General features: G+C 40.6%; 1 protein-coding gene across 3 annotated transcripts in view; it reads left to right on the top strand.

Annotated features, from left to right (window-relative positions):
• Window positions 1-25,220, top strand: part of clip2 (CAP-GLY domain containing linker protein 2) — a 51,940-nt gene that overhangs the window by 10,345 nt on the left and 16,375 nt on the right. Inside the window, exons 3-9 of one of the 3 annotated variants that reach the window (XM_085289811.1) lie at window positions 4,136-4,638; window positions 11,377-11,501; window positions 15,385-15,598; window positions 17,981-18,178; window positions 19,188-19,291; window positions 20,424-20,484; window positions 22,116-22,220. In XM_085289811.1, the coding sequence (XP_085145937.1) occupies window positions 4,136-4,638; window positions 11,377-11,501; window positions 15,385-15,598; window positions 17,981-18,178; window positions 19,188-19,291; window positions 20,424-20,484; window positions 22,116-22,220 (1,310 nt within the window). Of the gene's footprint in view, window positions 1-4,135; window positions 4,639-11,376; window positions 11,502-15,384; window positions 15,599-17,980; window positions 18,179-19,187; window positions 19,292-20,423; window positions 20,485-22,115; window positions 22,221-24,276; window positions 24,328-25,220 lie in introns of all 3 variants that reach the window. The other 2 variants (XM_085289812.1, XM_085289813.1) reach the window with 2 other exon arrangements.

The raw sequence follows: 25,220 nt of genomic DNA, 5'->3' as shown, positions 1-25,220 counted from the left end.
TTCAAGACTGACCTTATGGAAGTTTGTTTCACCACTGAGTAAAATAAAAACTGCCATTTATGAGTCAAAACTTTCTGAAAATAACTCAGAATTGAGACATTAAATTCCAACCAATTTTGAGCTACTAAATTCAAATTTTGAGATAATAACCTAAAAATGATCTGCATTGGGTCAGAAATTTTAGAAGAACTTTTATCCATCCATCTATTTTCTTCCTCTTATCAAGTTGGGGTGTTGCTGCGGGAGGCAGGGAACACACTAGACCAGGGGTGTCAAACTCAAATACACAGTGGGCCAAAATTCAAAACTGGAACAAAGTCGCGGGCTAACATTAATATTTATTGAAAAAAAAAAATCTTCCTCCAGATATAAGAATGAATCTTTTCTTATGGACTCAAATAAGTTTTTCTGGAAAACTGAATATGGAACAAGCAAAGCTTAATACTAAACAATATATATATTAGCTGTATAATACCAGTAGGCCAGCTCTAATAGTAATTTGGTATGGCTTCGGTTTGACACCTATGCACTATACCCTCCCAAATTATGGAATTTGTTGCCTTTGCACCTCTTTCATTTTAAAGACCCCCCTCTTCTGCTTTTCTTTGACCCAGTTTGATACAGTGATGCAATTTTTACGTTTTTATTCTTTTACTCATGGTTATTTGCGTTTTTGTTCTGCATTGTTTTATTTTATTTTGTCATTTTTATGTATTTGATATTAATTTTACTTTATTCTGGTATATTTTTTTTATGTTCAGTGCTTATTGTTTTTAAATTCTTTATAAATAAAGTTGGCTTGAGAGATTGACATCGTCACAGGGATAAGAGAGAGACAGATAACCATTCACTCTCACAGTCATACTTATGGTCAATTCGGAACCACGGAGATAACCTAACACATGCATGACTTCAGACTGTGGGATAAAGCTGGAGTACCCTGAGCACGAGCACGGATAGCGTGCACAGAAACTGTTGCCTCAGAATTTTTGTGAGGTAACAGTGCCAACCACAGCATCACCGTGCCGTCCCCATTCTGTCTCATACCTTCCAAAAAACATATCCAGTTAAAACAGGACGTCATCGTGAAGTTCTCACAAAAATGTCACATACTAATTTGGATCCAGATATTCTTTTGGATCATGTCACGCACGCTGAGGAGGGAATTTTCTGCCTCGCAGAGGTACACAGTCTCAGACAGCCCACAGGTTCATGAAAATGCAATAAAGAATCACTGGAATAATCCTGTGCTGTGAGATGAAAGGTTCAATTTATTATTAAAACTTTTTTAAGAAATTGAAAATCAGAGAGAGTGTCGTGAATCACAGAGTTTAGGAACAAAATTCAGAAACGTAGCGCCGTCCAAATAAACCAAAAGCAAACCTTAATGTTGGCTGGTGAAAATAACAAGAACCATAAAGACAAGCCAGAACATTGTGCAAGCACACAGGCTCTGCAACAAAGGACAGAGGAAGAGTGGGGCTTAAAAAAACACACAGGTCATTAGAGGAAGTGGACACAGGAGGGTAATGGGGGGAAAAGACCAAAGGAAAAGAGAGGGAAATACAAGCTGTAACTGGACCAAAGGATTAAAGGCCCACATTATTAAGGATTAATAATATGAAAATGTAAACAATAAATAAACTAAAAGCCAAGTGGAAAATAATTATTAATGTTATACAGTGTCTATAAGTTCTGAACTCATGGTCCAAAAATGAGACAGTAGTTTATTTCTTGGATGATTCGTCCTTTTTCTTCATGGAAATACCAGATCTAAAGAGCCAATAGTGCTGTGGTATTTCAACTACAATGTCCATGTGTTTGGCTGTAATGTCCTATTTAGGGTACATTTGTCTACTTTTACCTTTACTTCCTTTGTAACCAAGGTCCTTCTGAAAATGATGTCCAGGAAATCGGAAAAGTTTAGAAAAAATCTGAATCCGAAACATACAAGCTTTTAGATCAGGTCATAGTCACTCAGGAAACTTGCAGGACTGCAGTCTATTTCACGGTGACTAGCATTGATTAGCACTGAACAGCTGTTAATGTTCTTCATGTAATATGTTATATACAATACTGTATAAAAGTCTTGAGCTGCCACCTCTGTATGCTTCAAAGGAGCCAAAGTTGTTGTAATTATTTGAAGTGGTCTCCAGGCTTCCTGACGGTCTTTCGAAGTTTTCTCTAGATGTTAGCTGCTTTTTCACTCATTTTCAGTTCACTCCTTGTACCTGACCATTTTCAGATGGATTTTTTTTGTTTTTTAAGCTATAGGACGCTTACCTGTGAATCAATAAGCATAAAAAGGCAATGAGCTAAAGGGATGAACTGGTGTTGTGTCTACACATAACAGACAGCTTAGCAAAGAACCCATTTTAAATGTTTAAAAGAAAATGCTAAAGATTACAAAGTTTGACAGAGATAAAAAAAAAAGAAGTTTTAAGTAGCTCCTTGAAACTTTGAGGACTCTGGACAGTGATAATGATCCCAACACACTGTAAAGCATACATAAATAGAAAGAGCACACAGTTGAACACTATCAGTCATGGACCGGCTTTGCCAGAGCCCGGACGTCAACATTATTGAAGCAGACAGCATCCAAAAAAAGAGCTTTGAATGTCCTTCGGGAAGCCTGGACAATAGTTCCTGAGACTACTTAAAGAAGTTACAGGAAAGCTTGCCGGAGAGAGTTCAGGTTGTGTTAAACAATAAAGGTGGTGATACCACAGCTTGACATTTAAGCTTGTTAGAATCTTATTTTATTTGGAGTAAGGAGGCCTGACTGCAAGTGTTTCTCAACTATCTTTGCTGTTCTGGATGTGCTGGGCTTCACAATTCGAATGGGATAAAATACTATACCAGGAGTGTCCAATTCCAGTCCACGAGAGCTGCTGTCCTGCAGCTTTTAGATGCATCCCTACTCCAACACAGCTGAATCAAATGAATGGCTTGTTACTGGGCCTTTACTTAACTTGATTGCATGCTGAAGAGGTAACCCAACCATTTGATTCAGCTGTGTTGGAGTAGGGATGCATCTAAAAGCTGCAGGACAGTAGCTCTCGAGGACTGGAGTTGGACACCCCAGAACTATGCAATCAGAAATGTGGGTCAAACACAGACTGACTGATGGTTGATGCTGATGCTAAATGTCAGTTTACCCTGGGCCACATCCATTTTGACACATAATTGATTAATGACCATCGTCTGGTCAATACTTTCAGTTCAGCTGGTATATTTGTGTGAAATGGTAAATGGTGCTAGATGCCTCGAAGCCTAAACTTTGTCCACGGTCAGAGAAAAAAGTAACCTTTTGAAAGGCATCCATCTTCAAGATGACCACTTCTTGACACTGAACAAAATTATCAGTCAGTCATCAGTTTTCCCCAGAACAGCGATTTACCAGAAGCAGCACATTCCTAAGAGCTTCTAAACTCTATAATCAAGTTAAATCCCCTTTGAAGTTGTACCCATTTTCATTTGCGGCTCACATAGCAGCATATGGAAGCAATTGGGGCATAACATGCATCGAGCACAGCCACTGGAGCCCACAAAGCCCCGGGCCCGCTCTCAGGGTGTCGGGGAGACCGTCCTGGCACCAACCACTCCTGCACACAGACATAGATAAACACGCTTTTACGGCAGCGCGGTGCACCAGACCTCGTGCCAACGGTGCCCCTCCCGGTTTACAGGCTGTGCGGATGAGAACAGACATCCAGCTCTTCTATGTGTCAAATAGGCGATATCACAGGGCTGATGGCAGGGTTAATCACCGGCACATCACAGATACCGTCTCTCTGACCCACTTTTCAGAAGGAATTAGACTATCGCCTAATCTTGCACAAACTGCTCTGTTGTGCTAGATGCTGCCACACAAGCTTTTTTTTTCTGCTGGCATGGTCAAACAGGATGAATAGTGTGAAGGCGATTCTGCTGGACTGTGAATGAGGATGGCCTCACAATGTACACAGTGTTCGCAACTTAAATCAGAGAGGAGTGTAATGACTGTAAGAAGAAATGACACAGTTTCCATGCACCTTTTAGTTTTAATGCCTTTAAGCACATTCTGCTTTTGTTATATGAATCCTTGTGTTGCTCTGCAACATGGCAGATAACTGTGTTTCTGTGCTTTTTCCAGGTGCTGCGCTGAAGCCCACCACTCCAACTAAAATCTCGGAAGAGGGCGACGATGTTTTGGGGGATTACACCGTTGGCGAACAGGTTTGGGTCAACGGTGTGAAACCAGGAGTTATCGCCTACCTAGGGGAGACCCAGTTTGCTCCAGGACAGTGGGCAGGCGTCATACTGAATGACCTAGTTGGCAAAAACGATGGTTCAGTGGGTGGCGTGCGCTACTTTGAGTGCCAGCCCCTCCAGGGAATCTTTACGCGACCCTCAAAGCTCACCCGACAGCCAGTCGGAGAGGGGAGCGACAGCCACTCCACCGACTCAACCCAGAATCAGACTCAGCAGGGTGGCGGCGGCGGCGCCCCCGCCGGCCAGCGGGTGGTGGTACCACTCAGAGAGGGCCTGCTCAACAGCGCCGTGAAAACGGGAAATGAGTCTGGGTCCAACATGTCTGACAGTGGTTCGGTTAAAAAAGCAGGTGATAAGGATCTTCGAGTTGGAGATCGAGTTTTGGTGAGTAGACCACATGTAACACTACCATTATAGCATGCAGATCATGGGGGTCAAACATAAGACCCAGGGCCCAGAATAGGCCCAACAAAGACTAGTCCGAGCCTACCAGAAAACTGGAAAACACAAAAGAAGGTATAAATTTTGGACTTTTAACTATTTTAACAAGTTTTAAAGCTTTATTTTAATCTTTATTCGGTAATTTTACATTTAAATTCTTCCAATTAAAGCCAAAGAGACATGCAATTTCTTTCATTTGCTGTAGAAGCATTTCATTATCAGGTAGAAAATGAAATGTGTAGTTGTATTTGCACTTATTCTTTTATTAAGGTGCTCAGTGTGTAATCAAACTTCTTTAGACCCACAGAAAGGCGAGCGTCACTGGTCTGGCCCACAATGTAAAATGAGTTTAAGATCCCTGATGTACATGATGGTTTGCAAAGCTCTGTTGGCGCCACCATTGCACAAACATGTCGGGTGCTTTACAAGCCACAGACAGAACTGTGTTGACCTTCCCATGTAACCATGTTCCCATTTGCCGTGTCTTTAACAAATGCGAAGATAAATAATTTCCCTGCCCTTTTAAATGTGGACGGTTTTAACTTGATTATCTGTAAACATTTGAAATTAACACAATTCTCAGTAGTAACTGAGCAATGACTTCCTAATTAGTATTTCATGCAGGCCTCAGTAAAACTGGATTGATGCAGTGTAATGTGAGACATTGACTGATTCTTTGGGGAAGTTCAGTTTTCCTTTATTTGGTCTTAGTGCTAGGATTTAACCTTCACCCAACCTCTCTTGCATCTTTTTCCTTTTCCATCATCCTTTTCCATTCTCATCAGCACCAAAGCTGGTGAGAATGTCACTAAACCTCAACAGGAAGAATATGTTTATCTGCTTCTTGCATTTTCTTCCCACTGGCTCCTGTTAGTCTATACACCGCCTACTGTATGGGATTATCGGGTCACGTGGATTTCCATTAAGTGATGGACACAGGGGATATCTACATCAGATCCTGCGCCGTCAAAAGCGGGGAGCCCGAAAGCCTTCCTCCTGGTCAATATTGTAAATCACTCCAGATTACTTTCAGCACTTAAGAGAGGAGATACCACTGCTGACACATTGATCTGTGAATCCATCATTTTCCTAAACCTCTCCTGTGTAATCCATCTCACTGCGGCGGCTCGGATGTGCTGCCATGCAGTTGTGTCACATTTGGAAGTACAACACCGCCTCCAAAATTTTGTGAAATGAGCGAAAACTATGAAAATCAGATTACACACTGTGGACAAAAAGGAAGGTCTATTTTTCTCCATTAGGTATTGAGCTATGTGATAGTAGCAGTCGACACTCTGGGGGCGTCTTTGCCAGAGAGCGGGGCGAGGCCCTGACAGAACACTAGAGTAATACTGAACTAAGGGCAGACTTTGCTGATGTGTGTTTAAAAGTTTGCCTCAAGAGAATGTCACCCAGATTTTTATTTATATATATATATATATATATATATATATATATATAGAGAGAGAGAGAGAGAGAGAGAGAGAGAGAATGTCTATATATATATATATAAAGATGAATTAAAGAAGTGTTTCCCAAAAGAGGGGACAGCCTCAGACCCTTGGCACCTTCGAAATCCGAACACCCATGGGAAGTTCAGAACTGCCTCTCCTTTGTTAGCTTTAGTATTTAACCAGAGGCTGTCCCCAGAGGCCATCTAAGATAAGATAGAACTTTATTAATCCCTCGGGTGGGTTCCTCTGGGAAATTCGATCTCTGCTACTGGAGAGATCAGCAGAAGTTAAATGAGCCTTTTCTTCCAGTGGAACTGCATGTGATGTGGCTGCTGTTTATTTGAATAACTCCAAAGCCACTCAAAGGCATGCTAGTCACTGAACTTCTTCCTGTTGCACAATCGCAAAACCACTATGGTATGAGTAACTGGGCGTATATGGCTGCTTATTACTATGGTTTTGAGATTTTAGTGGAGTCCATCGGTGTATACGCATTCACTCTTGACTCTTTATCTCTTTAAAGTCTACTAGGCGTAACTTTTAAAGCTGTTTTCTGAACTGAGCGGTTTCTGTCATAGCTACCTTGGAAAAACCTAGAAACTTCTCTAATGGTTGTTAAGACTCATCAAGATATAGTTTCGAGGTTGTCCACTAGCAGACAGTTGCAGACTACAGCTTGATACAGTGTGTGCAGGCTAATGATAGGTTAATAAGTAGTGCATTAGCCATGAAATGAATAATCTAAAATTAGGACTTTAAATCCTGGAGCCAGCAGACGTAGATGAGAGGGGCTCTATAAAGTAAAGCACTTATAATCCTCTCTGCAAGCTTGTATCCAGAGAAAGTAGAGATAAAAGGTGCAATATCTAAAAAGGTTTTTTTTATGATATAAAATTTATGTTTTTACATGTTTTTACAAAAACTGCTGTTCTTGCATGGCCTTGAGACCCTGCTACAGGATAGAAATCATCCAGTAACCAGCTTGTATGATGATCTAGATGTAAGGCCGGGACGTCGGGCTAGCGATTTTGCGAGCCCTGATACTTAAAACTAGCAAATCTGACACAGTGCACTTTTACACTCTCTGATTTACTTTGATGTTGAAAAGGTCTGCAGGTGCACTCTAGGTGTGAATATATGTATGCTAATCAGAATGTGCAGGTGCCAGGTTGTTATTGTTGCTGCAAATTGGCAGCTAAGGGTGGGTGATACAGCCTCGAAACTATATCTTGATATTTCAAGGAAATTTGCAAAATTAGAGTTACTGTCACTGATGACAGATTACCTGAGTCAAAGTGTGACTATATGGCTACAAGGTGTTGGCTGCAGTATGCAAAAGTAGTGACACAGAACTATACACAGTGTATTGACTCACCAGGACTCAAAGGTGAGAACAAGAGCAGCCTAGGTAGTGTTTTCCCTGCAACTTTTGAGTAAAAGTATAACTTTTAAGTATAGCTGCATAATGGTCATGGTCACATATGGCATGATAGACAGCCAGTGACAGCCAGTGAATTCTGGAAGCATTCCAGAGTCCATGCACTGACTTCCATGACATAATCACTCCTGGTTTTAACGTAGTGCTGCCTGCAGGGCCTAAAGATTACAGACATTCAGTACAGATGCGCAGCTTTGTCGCTTGCACTCAGGGATTTCTCTAGATTCTCTGAATCACTGATGAAAAATATTTGTTTAATTGTTGCAGTTTCTTTCTAAAACTGGTGAAACTCTGCCTCTCTAAGATGCTCTTTTTATACTCAGTCATGTTACTCACCTGCTGCCAATTGCCAATTAGTTTACTTTTCCACTCTTTTGTTGCTGCAGTCCCAACTTAAAGCATGTTGCTGCCACCAAATTAAAAATGAACTTTTTCTTAAATTGCCACATATTTTCAGCTCATTAATGAATCTTGGGATCATTTTAGCCTTTGCTAACCCTGATGCTAATTTCTGCTCCCGAAGTTCTATAAACCTGCTGCGGTCAAGTATACGTTTATTGTACCATTTATTATGTTTTAACAAGTTGTTCCTGCGGCTGCTTGAGGTTTGGGGTAAATGGATTCTTTTCGTGTCACATCATGATGTGGCATAAAAAAAGTAAGACTAGTTCCTCGTTGATGTTGGGATTTAGTCGTGTAGAACAGTTTTATCTTGAATACCTTGGAGTGAAGCTTTCAGATGACTTTGAAAATAAGAGGAGCCAAGATTGGGGCTTATGCTGACTGGCTGCTTTGGCCCTGCTGGCATTTTAACACAGAGTCACTGAGACATCACGCACCCCAGCAGACAGCAAACCATCTCGGTTTAATAACTTGTGACACCACAGTCTTTCTTGGCACAGCTTCCACTTTGGCCTCAGTGGTTTAAGAGAAGGAAAGAGTCAGCTCAGGAGTGGAATATTAATTTGACAATAGAGGAGTGACTCACCATGCTTTATTTTAGTCTGTCCTTGTCTTCTGTTTCATGCTGAATCCAGCCATGTGTAAAAATATTTTATAAGAGACTCTGATGGACTCCAAAACAACAATTACGATTCTTAAATTGTAGATAAATACAGAAGCATCTGTTGCTCTAAGCATTTTTCCACCTGTTCAGTGCACTGGGAATGGGAGTATTGTAATCGAACAATAGGTAAATAGATACAGATGGAGATTCAGATAAATTAAATTAACACAAAGGAGATGAATAAAATGTAACCATGTTGCTTTTGTCATCTCTGACTGTAGTGTGCTTTCTCTTTAAAGGCTCTCCTCTTAAATGCTGAGTATCTGTGCACGTCTGTGATGGTTTTTGTCATAAATGTGGTCACCATGTGTGAAGGACAGTCCTCAGCCATCAGTTTAGATCATCTTCCTCACAGGAAACCTACTTTTTTCTGACTGGAAAATACAGAATTGAGAGAAGTGAGTGAAGCAGAGTTTACATGTATTGAGTTAGCCTAGTCAAATATCTCATTTCTGGAGTAAGTTCAAACAGCTGATTAGCCGAACGATTGAAAGTGAATAAATAACAAGGTTAGGTGCTGATGGAAGCAGAACGGAAACGTTTCTGTTTTGACTTCTATAATTACAAACTGGATTCCTGGAGGATTTTAGTGTTGAGTGTTGTCTTTGAACTTTTTTAATATATTTATAATGACAGGAGAGTAAAAATTCTATGCCTTTGTTTCTACAGCAGACATTTTCGCTTATTAGAATATACATGTCCCCCAAAAGCATACCACTTCTCTATATTCAAGTGTCCAGGTAAGACAGTTTGACAGGGTGTCATGGTTCGGCTGTGTGGCAGGCGGGAGGAGGACCCAATCGCAAGATTCACAAACACGGGGATGAACTCAAAAGCAGCTTTATTGCTGACAGGCAGAACATAGGAAATACAGAACTCAACTAAACTGGGAATCAATAAACTAACACTCGTAGGGAGACACAGGGAATCCACACAACAATGAGGGAGAACGCGACGCCGAACAGAGGGAGACGCAGACAGAAATACACAGAGGGTTAACGAGGAAAGTGGGAACACACGGGGAACACAGCTGACACAGATAACCATAACGAGACAGGGCGGGGTGAACATAACACTGACGGGAGACGGGCAGAGTCAAACAGGAAGTACAGAGGTTCAGACAGGAGGAGAGAGAGCACGGGGAAAACAGACATAACGGGCTGGGGAAACATGGAATAAAACATAAGGAGAGACGAGGGCTCACAGATACACAGAGGGGCACACAGGGGGTAAAAGCCACGAAGGGAAAACACTTAGGGAACAACACAACAGGGCAACTCAGGAAACATGGCCTAAATAAGGAACAAAATACAAACATACAAGAAAACTAAGAACACTGGGCCAACATGGCCCAGGACCATGACACAGGGAGCTTAATGTTATTGTGTGCACCTCTACGTTACAGAAAAAGAGACCCTGCTTATGCCAACACCCACACATTTACCGTCTCGACCGCAAGAAGGAACATCTTGAACAGAAAATGCTAAAATTACACCGTCATGGCCATAACTGCTGACATTTCTCATTAGAAGAGCATCCTGTGTTTGTGATGTGGAGCCTGACCAGCACTGGAGTTCAAGGCCATCATTAGAAAAGAGATATTTGAGAGAAAAAAGTACACCTCGACCAGTCTGTTCAGAAACTTTTAAAGTTAAACCTGAGCACAAAATTCAAGAAACAGGGCACTGCTTTCATCTTCACGTGTAAAACATCTTCAGACACAAATATAAATATTCTCTTTCGCTCTGTTCATTGTACCATCGATGGCTGTGAATGAAACTGTGAATGAAACTTGTAGCAAAATACTCAACAGCTGTGTGTCCCTCCACTGGCGCGGGGTTTTCGCTGTTTTAGGTGCTTGTTTGATGCGATAACATGTTTTTTGTTCGTTAAGTTGACGCTTTTCCTGAAGCCTTCGTTACCGTGTTTACTGGACACTTAACGATAAGCAATGTCTTAATGATTGCATGAACGTGTTCAGTGGATCTTTGCAGACTTCTGAGGCGACTTTGTAAAATTCACGTTAGCAACTAGTGCATCGTTTTTCTTTTCCTCGATGCATTTGTTGTCCTGCAGTTTATGGTGTGTTTTCAGGCAGTGGAGTAAAATAGTTGTGTTGGACTGTTGCACATGCTGTAAATCCAAAGTGTTCCCAAACAACAGTTGATGATCCGCTTTTAAAAGACAACTTTACACATTGTTTCATAAATGACTCATTTATTGACCTAAACCTAAACCCCCAGTCAGAGATAATGGGTATCTCAATGATTGTTTTTAACTTCCTTTGTTAATCCAGGATCTCTGCTTACTGTGACTCTTCTTCTCTCCTTCTAGGTGTCCTCTTTCCATAAGTGTAACTTAATGACAGTCTGCATGTGCTGCGTTTAGGGGAAGTCTGTAAATTGTAGAACCGGTTACTCACGCCACATATTAGAATTTAAAATGAAAGCTCCATTACAATAAAGTCTGAAAAAAGTAAAGGATCCATATATTTCCTGACTCAACTGCATCTTAAATAAGTTAATAGAAAGAAGAGCGCATCAGTAGCAACGGTCTCTATCTTACAGAGGCAAAAGGGATTATGGGAACTGATGTGTGAAATTACATAGAGTCAGATTTGATTATGATGTTAAAGACAGTGTAAAACTCAACAATTTGACACTTTGTATTGAATTGTTTGTATTTAAGTGTAACTGATTTCTTCCCTTTGTTGTTGTTGTCAGGTTGGGGGCTCGAAGATGGGCGTCATACGCTATATGGGGGAGACAGACTTCGCTAAGGGCGAATGGTGTGGGGTCGAGCTGGATGAGCCTCTGGGGAAGAATGATGGTGCAGTAGCTGGTACAAGGTATATACAAACACTATGCATGCCTCAAGATCCCCAAATTCCTGCTCTCTTCTTACCCTAAAAGGAAATCAAGGGGAGGGATGTTGATCTGTCCGCTCGGCCGTTTGTGCTCTCATCTGTTTTTCAATGAAACAGTTCGACCTTCTCGCTCAGAGCTGCTCTGGACTGTTTTTTATCCTCATATTTACTCCTTCAGACTCTGGCTTAGCCCGCATAGCACACATCATCCCCCTTTCAATCATGGGAAATGTCTTAAAACATTTGAAATGTAGTTCCAGGCATTTTGAAGTGCTGGTGGAATTTTAGAGCCAAGCAACAAGAATGTAAAACTAACATTTTTTAATGATACTCAGGATCCAGTAGCAATCTATGCTAGATTTTTCTGGATAGGTTATTAGTTTGTTGAGTTATAAATATTATACAATAATACTTATATCATTATACCCAATATCAAATATAGATGGACAGTGAGGCGATAAAACCAGAACCACGTGTTCCATTAAACTGTAGTTAGAGGGAAAAATAACACTACAGCATGAAATAAAAACACAACAAAGGCGTGTTTGTCTTGTTTCTTAAATCTGTCATCTGTCATAATTTTATAATTTTTGGACCCAAAGATCAGACTGTGACCAATATAAAGTCTATAAGTCTATAAAGTCTATAAATTTTTGTTTGCGAGTGAGTGTTGAGCAGTGACAGACTGTGAGGAAATGAATCTGGGTGGTGTCTGTAGAGAGGGAGAGCTTACAGGTGAGGTTTTTTTTACAGGTAAGGTCTGACTTGAGAATGCAGGAGAAAAGAGATTGGGACAGGGTACCTGTGGGCGGGCGCGTGAGGGCGCGTGAGTGGCAGGGTGGTACCTGAATCCACTGGGAGCCTGGTTGTGAGCTCCTGACTCCTCAGGGATACACTTTTCAAGGGATGACTTTTCAAAGACGAGGTAAAAGGCTTCAGGCAGACAAGTTACCACCATTGTGGATGCAATGAACTGGCAGAGAATAACGTAGTTACAGCAGGCGTGGAAGTTCAAACCCAGGAAGACCAGCTCCACTCAAGGGAACGACACAGGGCAGCGCAGTTCTCCATCTGAAAGAACAAAAAACCCAAAGCCTTATAAATTCTTAGCTAGAGATACTTAAAGAAAGGTTAGAAAAGTCTTTGCATTCCTGTAACTTAATGTTCTTTTCCTTGTTAGTTAATGAGCAGGTAAATGAAAATATACTCACTGTCCTCTATATATGACAAAGAAATCCAACAGATACTTTGCAGCTGTCACCATGTCGGCTTTTTGAATCTAAAAGAAGTTATTAGCTTAGCTCAAATTCTAGCTAGTTTTGTTAGCAAACTGCAGATACCAGCTAGTTAGCGTAAAACAGTAACAGAGACAAAATACTAGGATTTAAATAACCAGACCCATTTGTTATCTTTCAGTACAATTAATCCTAAAGCAGGTCATATTATATATAATTCAAACAGATAATCTCATAAAAATAACATAAACATATTTTAGATTGACTAAAGTTAGCGGAGGCCTAGCTCGTAGCTAGCTGGCGCCACTTCAAATGTTTTTTCTTAAACTTTACATACTAAAGAAATGTAAAGGGGTAATTATATAAAAAAAAATCCCTCTTTGTGTAATATTAAAATTATGATGATCTGATAATCTGAAACATGTAAGCGTGACAAATATGCAAGCCACTAGGAAATCAGGAAGGGGGCAAACAGTTTTTCACACCACAGTACTTGTCATGTAGGGGAATTAGCTATAGAGAACAAAACTGCTTCTGGTACCTGGCTATAAGTGTATTTATTTATGCTATAGATGCGGGCCTTAAAACACGGGAGGCCATGTTAACATGAGTCACTTTAGGATTGAGCCTCAAGTGGCCGCTTCAGGAACTGCAGTGTTTGTCACTCATGCGTAGGGATGGGTATCGTTTAGGTTTTATCCGATACCGGTGCTAAACCGGTACTTTTGAAACGGTGCCGGTGCTTAAACGGTGCTCAAACCGGTGCTTAAAGAATGGAGAACACAAAATTGGTCCAAAAACCTCTCATGTTCAGCTGTATTTTTGTAAAAAGATAACAATGTTAGCCTTTTCTGCAGCTAGAGGGCATATATGGTATCACTCTTGGCTGGAAGCAGTGCTTAAACAATGGAAAAAACACAAACTTTGTCCAAAAACCTCTCATGTTTAACTGTTTTCCACTTTTTCTTTGGTCATTTTAGCCTTTTTGGCCAGGGTGAAGGGAGTATCTGCCATCAAACAAGAAAACAGCCGCATGTAACTATGATGATGTTTGCTAGTTCACCTTACATGCATTAATGTAATAACATGGTTAGCCTACTCAATGTAAATTACACACGGACAACATTAGGCTACTCACGCAGATGAAGAATGGCTGCTGCTGCCATCATCATCCGTCATCATTTCTGCTACACTGCCAGGGCTAGGGGCCAGGACTCTCCTCTTCGTGTTTTTGGGGGATGTTGCTAACTCCGAGTCCGATAACAGGCAACCCACCCACAGTAGATGCGCTCGGTGTGAGGTCTCGCAGCAAGCTATCAAATACGGCTTTTAAAAAAAACGCTATGCGTCGCCAGGTGTTTCATCGGATTTAAGGTGCTACCTCCTTTGCACAGTATCACCTTAAACTTCCATTGTTTTCATTCAAATTCTGTCGTTTTCATTCAAATTTCATTGTTTTTATTCAAATTTTGTTCTGTTCATTGTAATTCCGTTGTTTTCATTCAAATTCTATTCATTTCATTCTAATTCCGTTCTTTTCATTGAAATTCCGTTGTTTTCATTCAGATGCTTTTGTTTTCATTCAAATTCTACTCTTTTTCTTCAAATTCTATTGTTTGTTTTAGAATTCTGTTGCTTTCATTCAAACTCTGTTCTGTACATTCTAATTCCGTTGTTTTCATTCAAATTCCATTGTTTTCATTCAAATGCTGTTGTTTTCATTCAAATTCTGTTGTTTTGATTCAAATTCTGGTCTGTTCATTCTAATTCCGTTCTTTTCATTGAAATTCCGTTGTTTTCATTCAAATTCTGTTGTTTTCATTCAAATTCTGTTGTTTTCATTCTAATTTCATTGTTTTGATTCAAATTCTGGTCTGTTCATTCTAATTTCGTTGTTTTCATTCAAATGCTGTTGTTTTCATTCTAATTCTACTCTTTTTATTCAAATTCTATTGTTTGTTTCAGAATTCTGTTGCTTTCATTCAAACTCTGTTCTATACATTCTAATTCCGTTGTTTTCATTCTAATTCTGTTGTTTGTTTTAAAGCACTTGTTGCAGGCTGCTGAGTTTGCATATTTTGCTATGAAGTACAGCCAGACTTTTGACCGCCTCGTCTTGGGCATTTTTAATCTGTAGCTCTGCTCTAAAAGAACGTACGTACCTGGACCCGCCTACTATCCTCGCAAACGTAAAACGATTGGCTAGAATTCAAAGTGTATGACAGGAAAAAAAAGCACCGAAATAAAGCACCGAAATGTGCACTGCTTTTCGGTTTGGTTACTATCATGGATACCGGTACCCATCCCTACTCATGCGTCTTCATTTTTCACGCTGGGAGGTTGTTACGATGTACTGTATGATGTAGCTGGCCTCCCGACTCTTTAGTTTATTATTTTATTTCTGTTTTTATTCACAAACCAATTAAATGATGTTGCAGGAGCTATAAGACAAATTTCCAATGTATCAAATATTAAAATATATTCAAATATTGTTACTATTTATCAAAAATTCCCTTCTCTACATTGAGAAAACTGAAAACCTATTGCAGATACATGACTGTAAAGCTGCTCTGTGACTTCTAAATAATATCCTCGTCCTCTTGCATCTCCCCCTTCTTCTCTTCCTGCAGATACTTTCAGTGTCTCCCTAAGTTTGGCTTGTTTGCTCCAGTCCACAAAGTGATCCGCATCGGCTTCCCCTCCACCAGCCCGGCGAAGGCTAAGAAGAGCAAGCGGGTGGCAATGGGAGTTTCCTCTCTGGCCCACAGCCCCAGCAGTTCCTCCATCAGTTCAGTCAGCTCGGTGGCCTCCTCTGTAGGTGGACGTCCGAGCCGTGCTGGACTGGTAAGACGACTGCAGCGCGCCTCAAATCCGCCCTTAGAGTGGGTGGATTTGAGGGCGGGAAATGCACTTATTTTCTTTCTCGCAGTTAGATAAGAAGGTCGACACCACTCTCATGTCTCTAAGCTTCCTTTGAGGTCTCAGCCAGTCCTGATGTCTTGTCGTCTTTATAGCTTAAAGTGGACCTAATCGGCTGATGTTCAGCTTCATGTTTCTTTTGAGACACAAGTGGCTTAAGGTGAAAGTTCAGATTTAAAAACTTGCAGAGCAGAAAAATTATCATATTTTGCATGTGTGTGGGGCTGTCGCTTCCTGAAATGACCATATAAGGAAATCCCTGTCAGCTGACATCAGCCAGAGCCAAGAGTAGAAAAAATGGTGAAAACCTTATGTTGAGGATTTATATTTATATACTCATGCTGTTTGAAACATGTTTAATTCACATATGTTTAACAGTTTGGATATATTGTAACAGTATATATGGATATAGTTATGTAAATCTCTAGATTGATTGATAGATAGATGAGAGAAAGTGTATCGCTAAAATGCCAGTCGGGGGCTGCTGTATTGATACTTACCCTAATCAATGCATGCTTCAGTGAATGATCCCATTTGTCGATTTTTGGCTATAATTCAGCTTGCACTGCTGACTCAAATAACTGTCCTCATTGAGGCAACAAAATGAAATAACCTTAACTATTGCACAGTAGCTTATACAAACCACAAGTTTTCATTGCAGGTCCACTTTAAGCAAAACAAAACTTGTAAGTGAGTTTAGAGGAGGTGGGCACATTTTTTGTTACCTTTGGACAGAGCCAGGCTAATTACATGCTCCTGAGCTGAGCTAAGCTAACTGACTACTATCTATGGAGTAATCTTTACCATACAGACATGAGAGAGGCAGAATTCTTCTCATCTAAGTGTTAGCAGGCAAGCAAATGAGAATATTCCCTAAAATGATCCCTTTAAAAGTCAGTAAGTAAACATGACCACAGGGTTCATATGTATATGCATATAAAACCCATATCCCTGTTAGGCTTGGCAAAGCATCTCACTTCTCAGCTGCAAAATATTTTTATCCAAATATTAAAAACATCCCCATATTTTGAATTTTGTTATCGTCCAAAAACCTGCTTGACCTAACTGCAACCCCCCCCCCCAATAATTCACAGGAATGATTATTAAGATTAGGAACATCTGTTTATTAGTTGCTCATAATTCTGTACATTACAATGTCTGAAAGTCTTTAAATCTAATGAAATATCGTGGCCGCAGATTCAAACAGGAGGATGATGAAGTGAAGTCAGACATCTTGTTTCTTGCACTGCGTCTTTAAGACTAATATCCTCACCAACAGCTGGCAACTGACTGAAATAATGGGACATCAGGGTATCTCGCATCGATTTTAGCATCTGGGTACGGGCCAGGTCCTGATGGAGAACACTACCCTTTACTTTCCTTAATTGTTGGCAGCACTCAATGCAACCTTTGTGAATTATCAGTCTGATGGCACAGCACAAAATTGTCTTTTCTGAAGATGCTTCGTCCTGCACAGTTTTAATTTTCTTAAGTGGTTAGAAAGCAGGCGCCGTTTTTAATTTGGATGGTGAATTATGGGCACAAATTTGCACAAGGATCTCTGATTCACTGTGAACGTATGAAGCTTACTGTGAGTCTATGTGCTACATAATAGTGTTGCCATCATAAAAGCATGAATTTGTTACCTTACAGGTTGTCAAATACACAGGCATATGACATTAAATTGAGCATGACTGACACATTTTATATGAAATATCTACACATAAAAGTGCAGATGTAATGTTTTATGTGCAGAATGCTTCAATCTAGCTTGTTATTAAAGAAAGTTCCATAAATGCTGCTGAAATGAGACGAGGTATAAGGGCTGGTAGAAATCCTGTCAAAGAGCATCCTCTAGTGGCCAAAGAGAATACTGCAGCATTCACTGTGATTAAATGGTTGTTTTTGGTCTCCCTGCTGCAGATATTCCCAACCAGCCAGATATTTCCTCAGAGAAGAAGAACATGTATATTTTTTAAAGCCGTATGTAGCTAACAATTTAGAAAATAAGTTTAAAGTTTGCTTTTTTTTTTTTTAATATGACTTATTATGAAAAAGCAGAGACCTGTCATGTCACAGACAGCTGATTTCCTGTGATCACAAAGCAGACGATGAAAACGATGAAAGTCTGATGTCAGAAGCATCGAGATGTTGGATTCTGTTGGATCTGAGAGGGACCTGTGCGGCTAACAGGATAAACGATGTTTCTGAATGCATCAAGTCCAATCTGCATTTCCTTTCTGTTCACACTTTCATCCTCTTCTTAAAGTCTTATCTCCTTTGTCCCCCTCCTCCCCGCCTTTAAAGCTGACGGAGACATCATCGCGCTACGCACGGAAGATCTCGGGCACCACCGCGCTGCAGGAAGCCCTGAAGGAGAAGCAGCAGCACATCGAGCAGCTGTTGGCCGAGAGGGACTTGGAGCGGGCGGAGATGGCCAAGGCCACGAGCCACATCTGCGAGGTGGAGAAAGAGCTGAGCGCCCTCAAGGCTCAGCACATGCAGGTACGAGGAAGTAGGGAAAACACAGCTCGACACTTACTTGGTCAGGCACAACGTCATGTCTTAGAAAAGAGAGGCCCGAATACAGGACACTGGCAAATGTAATAGTAACGGTAAATGTTCAGGTTCATGTTCGACGTGTGATCGCAGATGTTACCTGAGCCAGTTTAGTGGTCATTATATTTAAGGCTAGCTTTAATTAAATTCACAGCCTAGCGCAGCGTGACAAGATACACAAACTCCTGCAGTTAGTAATTTTAAATAACTGAACACTAACAATCACATAAATGCTTTTAATCTGTTGATAAACACTTATTTGCAGAGACAAATATTTCTTCCTCTGTTCTCACAGCTTTCGTATCCAGATGCATTCTAGGATTTTAGGCCTTCATCACGGCACACTGAGGTTTAGGGCTGACTGAGGGGTACAAGGAGCAGAACAGAAGATAAAGACAGGAAGTAAAACTATGAGGCATGGATTCAGAAAATTAGGCAGAAATGTGAAAAAAAAACTGCACAACACAATGAAAACTAAAGAGACTATAACCATTTTAATACAAGGAATGTAGTTATATAGCTATTTTACAACTGGAGATAGAACAAAAACCTACAATAGTCTGTGTCAGAAGGGGCAGGTGGGGTGGTTATACTTGAATTTTACTTAAAATGTATTTATGTTAATGTTGCTGTCTGGTTGATTTCATGGGAAACAAAAGCACAGTTTGGGTTTAAAAAAATCACCATTTCACACACTTTTAAAGGCAGTTGCCCATTTACAGCCAGCTTCTCTGACCACAATTAAGCACATAGTAATGGTCACAAAAACCGACCCCGCATCATCTCGCTTTGCGCTGCCCACACTGTGAAAAACGACGCCAAAGGGGCTTTTACAACGTGACGCCTGCGTGTCCTGACTGAGCGTCTGTATGTGACGACTTGAGAGGGAGAACGGGTGGGAAAGGAAAAACCTTTGTGGGTGTGAAAAAATTTAATTTGTGTCTCCTGTTTGCAGTATGTGACAGAGAACGAGAATGGTCTCCAGCAAGTCAAAGCCATGCTGGCCAGCACGCAGAAGGATAAGCTGGAACTGGCCAATCAGCTCGAAGAAGAAAAAAGGTAATCGCTCACACATCATTCAATTCAGTTTTATTTATATAGCGCCATATCACAACAACAGTCGCCCCAAGGCGCTTTATATTGTAAGGTCGACGCTACAATAATACATACAGAGAAAAACCCAGCAATCATATGACCCCCTATGAGCAAGCACTTTGGCGACAGTGGGAAGGAAAAACTCCCTTTTAACAGGAAGAAACCTCCAGCAGAACCAGGCTCAGGGAGGGGCGGGGCCATCTGCCACGACATCATGGGCTCACTTTCACACAACAGTGTTGCCACATAGTTGAAATCTTAATTATTGGTAAGTGTTATAGAGTGATCTCACATGATGCTCTTTTAGCTAATAATCTGGGATTTGCTTTCATTTTTATAAATATTGTGAGATGATTGAGTTGCTTAGCTTAGCATTAAGCCTAGAAGCAGGAGTAGATATCCTGGCCACAAAACCCTCTCCCTGCACACTCTCCCTCCAAACAGCATGTTAAAAAAACCTTAAGTGGAAGTGGATTATGAAATTCCAACACTGAGTTTAGTGTCCAATATGGAGAAAGCTCCACACGCCTAGTAAAATATTTCTTTCGCATTTAGTTTTAGTTTTCAAATTCACTTTTTGGTGATCAAAATATCTATTCTTGATTCCTTTGGATAGAGGCGACACTGTCCCAAAGCTTCCTGATGTGTTTTTATCGTACTCGTGAATTAGTCGCCCTCATCAGCCCCAAGTGGGACTCCTCGTTGTCACGGAGACACAAAGTTTAGGGTTTTGATCCATATCTCAAAGCTCAGGAAATGACTTAGCTTCCCGAGGTTACCAAGCAGAAACAGTTTCTGCTCCTAAAGTCAGATATTATGCATACATGCATGTGACGTGTACAGAGGACAAAAAGCAGGTAAATGCAGGCTAAGCTTAGCGTCCTTTTAATTAAAAATAAAAACAAATTGCTTAGAATGTTTGAACTTTTCCTGGGAGACGAATCTGTCTGGTGCGTCTCAACCAATATGACAAAAATTGTGACTTCTGCAAACTGCTGTGATTGTCTGCAGTGCCGGTCGCTCCCTGGACACTGTGTGAGACTTGAATACTGCTCAGCTAATCGCCCCTTCTTTATTTCCCATAACGCTTTTACAGGAAAGTGGAGGACCTGCAGTTCAGAGTAGAAGAGGAATCCATCACCAAAGGAGACCTGGAGGTATTTATCAGAATTAATAGCTGAATGAAAAAAGCCTATGTGCCTCACAATGTGAATCACCGTAATATCATAGGTCCGTGTTAGTCACAGGAGATTCTGTTTTCATGCTTTGCAACCCTGAAAGCTCTGTCAGCGTAACGCACATCCTGGACATCGGGACAGAAAGGAAGAGGAAAGGGAAGAAAAAAGCGTCTGGGTGCACAAAAGAAACCTTGATGTGATAATGTGCAGAGTTCCTGAATTCCACATAGGCGGCTATATAAATACAGAGAGGTCGGACTGGGTTTCTAGTTTAACAGGGTGTGCGTTCGGGATGTCCTCAGCTGATGTCTCATGAGTGGTGATAGCACAGAAAGACAATATTTTAAAACTGATATAAAACATGAGACACAAGCTTTGTGTAAAACAGGAGTTATTTTTAGTCAAATTCTTTGATACTTGATTAGAGTGTGTGTAACAACTCCACACGAATCCAAAGCTCAGACAGCTTTTTTCCCTCCACATGTATCTGCATAGTGTCATAGACAGCAGATATTCTTAATATCCGCTGTTTTGAGCACACCTGCTGTTCAAACCTTTTGTTTGTGAGGCACAGCCAATCAGAGGACAGCTGGCTTAAAGTAAGGAGAAGCTAAAACAGCTTGATTCAGGCAGAAAACAAACTTAGAGGCTGAAACAAGGTGCAGAATAAGATAAATCAGGGAAAGTTATGTGTAAAATGATTTAATAGAGTTCAAGAATAAAAATATGTAGTTGGATGATGATAATAATAATAATAACAATAACAGGCTCAAAAAGGTGAACATATTTGTTCACTTCATGACTGAAAGTTTTATTCCAAACAATTTTATCTCTTAAAAAAAAATGCAGATCACATTTCAAAAATTATGCGGGTCTTTGTTGTCACATTTAGAAAATACCATATTGTTTCCACAGTGAGTGGAAGCCATGTTTATTTGCCAGTCACCATTAATAGACTTAGACATGCTCAAAGTGCAATTAAGACGTTATCTCCTGTAACAGGGGAAAGGAAACTGAATACCATTGTACCGATTGGTTAAAGGATGAGGAACCCACAGGGATAAGTTGTATTTTTTTCCCCACTCTTTGGATAAAGTACTTGTTTTTTAATATATTTGCCTTTCATTCTTTCAAAAGATTTGCTGACAACAATAGGATGAAATTTCAGCCTTGAATAAGATGTGACTCTTAATGCCGATCATGTTTATTTACTGTATTAGACATAAAACAGTGTATATGAATGCAATCAAACCATGTGTTTTAATGCTTTTTCATGGTTTGCACAGTCTGCGCTGCTTAATGCACGTCATGCATTAAGCAGCTCAGACTGACGTGTCTGTGAGCCATCTGCAGGTGCAACTCTTGTCTTCTCTGGTCATGTACCTGTGACCACAAAGTTGTCCTTAACTGCAAATTGCACTTTCTGTGAAAGTGAAACGTAACCTCAGATCTCCTCCTCAGCTTGTGCACCCTGCTGCCGTCTGCAGAGCTGCCCTTTCATCATCAGCTGTCAGCCGTTTTGATCACCTTCTTTGATCTGTATGGGTCTCTTTTTCCTTTCAGCCTCCCTTTTCTTTCTTCTTTGTATCTCTCTTTGTCTCTTCCCGTAGACTCAGACGAAATTGGAACATGCCCATATTCGTCAGCTTGAGCAGAGCCTGCTCCTCGAAAAGTCGAGAGCAGAGACGCTCCACAAAGAATTAGAGAAGCGGAGGGTAAAAAACAAAAATACACAAGCAAACCTTTGCCTGTGGCCACTGTCCCGTGCGCTTCTGCACCTGTTTGCTTCTCTGTTGATGATAACTCACATATCCCACCTGTGGCTGTGTCCAAATGTAGTTTAGATATATGCAAAACATACTTACAATCAGTACGTGTCAGCATACCGGCCCCATGTGACTGCCCCCAGCATGCAGACGCTTGCTAACAGGTACAGGTGTGAACTCCACAACAGTCACAGAATAAAATATGAGGATAACCTCACCAGAATAATTTGAAATGACTCATAACTCTGTGGTTGAGACTTGTAATGAGTGTAGCAAGCTGAGTGAAGTGTTGTAGTTTAATGGATTAGGCTGATCTTTAGTCCAAATCCCATTAAAAAAAAAAGACCAAAACCAACAAGCAGACGAGAGACAAACAGGCCCAAACTTTTGGTTCCACTGATGGCTTGACTCATTTAAAAAAAGTTAACATACTTAACTATCTTTGTAAAATCAAACTAAGTACTGTTAGAATCTGGAAAAGAACTAGCTTTAGGGGTTAACATAAACATTTATTTATAAAAATATAAATAACAATGCAAAGCAGGGCCTCTTTGCAGTAACATGGTCCAAACCTTTCCCATTGCAGCCCACTTGTTGTCATGTGGGCATGAAGCCTTCTTTAATGGCTTTAAGCACTTTAATTTTCAGTGGGATCTATTTAATAAGCGGTCAAATCCAGTAAAAACCTCTTTAAAGAGTCTGGTAACTTTGACTTTTCTCCCTGTACTTATACTGTGCATACACAGTTTTGCTTCATTGATGGCTCAGCTTGCTAGCCTGATCAGTGAAACTGCACGTAATGATCGAGGGGGTCATTGCACGATCATATGGTGATAAATTGCAATAATAAATCACAATGGATTCCTTCCTTTTGCAACTGTAATGAGGTCTGTGTTGTACAAAGCTCTCATATTTTATTGAGTATGGCTTCAAACTAGCACCTGAGACCTTGACCTCTGACCTCAGTAAACACTTTTGTGATGAGTTTAAGTGAGAAGTAGAGACATTTTCCCCATAGACATCTATACATCTGGGCTTCTTTTAACAACCAGAGCAAGCGGGGAGAATGGCTTCACTTTTCAGACGTTTTCTGTAGTCTCTAGTTTGCATTCTCTTAATGTGAATAGTACATGCATGCAACATACGTATTTTTTAAGCCTTTTAATGTGAATCAAACTGAAAAAAAGCACAGTTTGTGTCAGTCATGGCTGTTATATCAGCTCCCACCTAACTCAAACCCAGGATAAATAAGGTCTTAGTAGATCTGGTTTTGGTCTTTTCATGGATTTGTTTATAATCAACAATGTATCTATGGAATATTACCAGCTTTAATATTTAGAAATAGATGGGAAAGTAGTGGAAATATGAAGTTTGTTATTTACTTAAAATGATAGTGGGTGTTGGTCACAGCTCTTCACATTACACATGATCATTAACCAGACTGGCTTCATCTGGGCCTTCCTCTGCTTCATTCCATCGCTTGTAATCAGAAAACCGAGGCTCGCAGCTGCTTCAGCTTTTCTTTTGTCTAATGTTGCAATTAGCTGCCATTAATTTTTATTTAAATGGTGTTTTTTTCCCCCCCTTTAAATCCAAAGCTGGCTTTCAGATCTGTCGCCTGCTGCACTTTGAGACGTCGGGACGTATCACTCGAAACGGCCCCCTTCCACTTAAGCTGTGGAGGATGAATCTCCCCAGGCGCCACACCAATTTTTGAGCAGTTATGTAATTAGTAACACACGAGAAGTCGCTAAATTATTTACGGGATCCATTACGGACGCTTCGATAAATTTTTCAAGACAAATCATAGGCGGTGCCGCGAAGGACATCCTTTACACCACTTTGACATGCAGCGCTGCGCTCCACGTAGACAGGCTCTTTAATAATAGACCACGGTATCACAAATCAAACCGCGCAAGCTTTCAATTTTCAGCCATCAAAAGATAACAAAACACTTTGAAATGCTTGGATTCGTATATGCAGTAAGGTCTGCTTCTGCCAACAGGGAAGATGCACTCATGAAGCGGTATCCTTGAGGTTGGGTAAGAGAACTAAGGTGAAAAAAAAGAAAAAAAAGATTTGATCTTGTTTTGGCTTTGATCCTCTCTTGAGCTATCTCAGTTCCTGACTTCAAATCGACTTCAGATGCTGTTGAGGACATTAACCTTGCATAGACTCTTTTACTCCTCTGTGTGCGTGCGTGTGTGTGTGTGCGTGCGACGTCATCTGAATGCTACTCAGGCAGCGTCTCTGGTGTGAATCAGCTAGTAACTCTGGTCTGGTCAGCTGGGATCTGGGTTGAAATTAACATCTGTGCACTGTGCAGCAGGTCCTCCATCTTAATCTCAGTTTTTTTTGGCTGTTTTTCTTTTTCATTCTGATTGGAAACAAATGTGTGGAGGATGTTTGCAGCTGTGCATATGTCACTGTTGAGGTTTGCTGTATTATATTTGCTTGGCTGCTTCTAGAAGATCAGAGAATGGCTGCGCTCTCCTTTCATTTTCCACCTTTGGTTTTTGCACACTGAGCTCCACAAATGTTTGGACAGCGACAAGTTGATCCTTTTGGCTCCTCGCTTTAATTATTTTGGATGGAAATGATACAATGGCTTTAGCATTTAAGTGCAGGCTTTCCGCGTTATTATGAGGGCAGCGTAATAATTCTGATGGTTTATTTGGACTTTGATCCCGAGTGAAATGCAAACCCTGACCGGTGCCAGTGTTTTGATGGTGTTCCTCTAAAATTACGAGTGACTGCAGTTGTGAACAGCCAGGGAAAGGGGAAAAAAGGGATGGCAAAATCCATCCGCCAACTGTAGAAGACTTAAAGCTCTCTTAGTCAATATTTTAATATAAACAACAGATTCAATGACCTTGCAAGTGGTTGCATAACCCACACAGAATTATTACCCAGCTGTCTGTCCTCTATGCCTCAAGCAGAGCAAGGCAG

This window comes from Mchenga conophoros, linkage group LG10, assembly GCF_057382185.1.
Source record: "Mchenga conophoros isolate Kocher_MC1m ecotype Shallow Benthic linkage group LG10, M_conophoros_male_GT1.1, whole genome shotgun sequence".
NCBI lineage: Eukaryota > Metazoa > Chordata > Actinopteri > Cichliformes > Cichlidae > Mchenga > Mchenga conophoros.
Note: the sequence above shows the minus strand (reverse complement) of the source record. Positions and strands in the feature narration are given on the sequence as shown.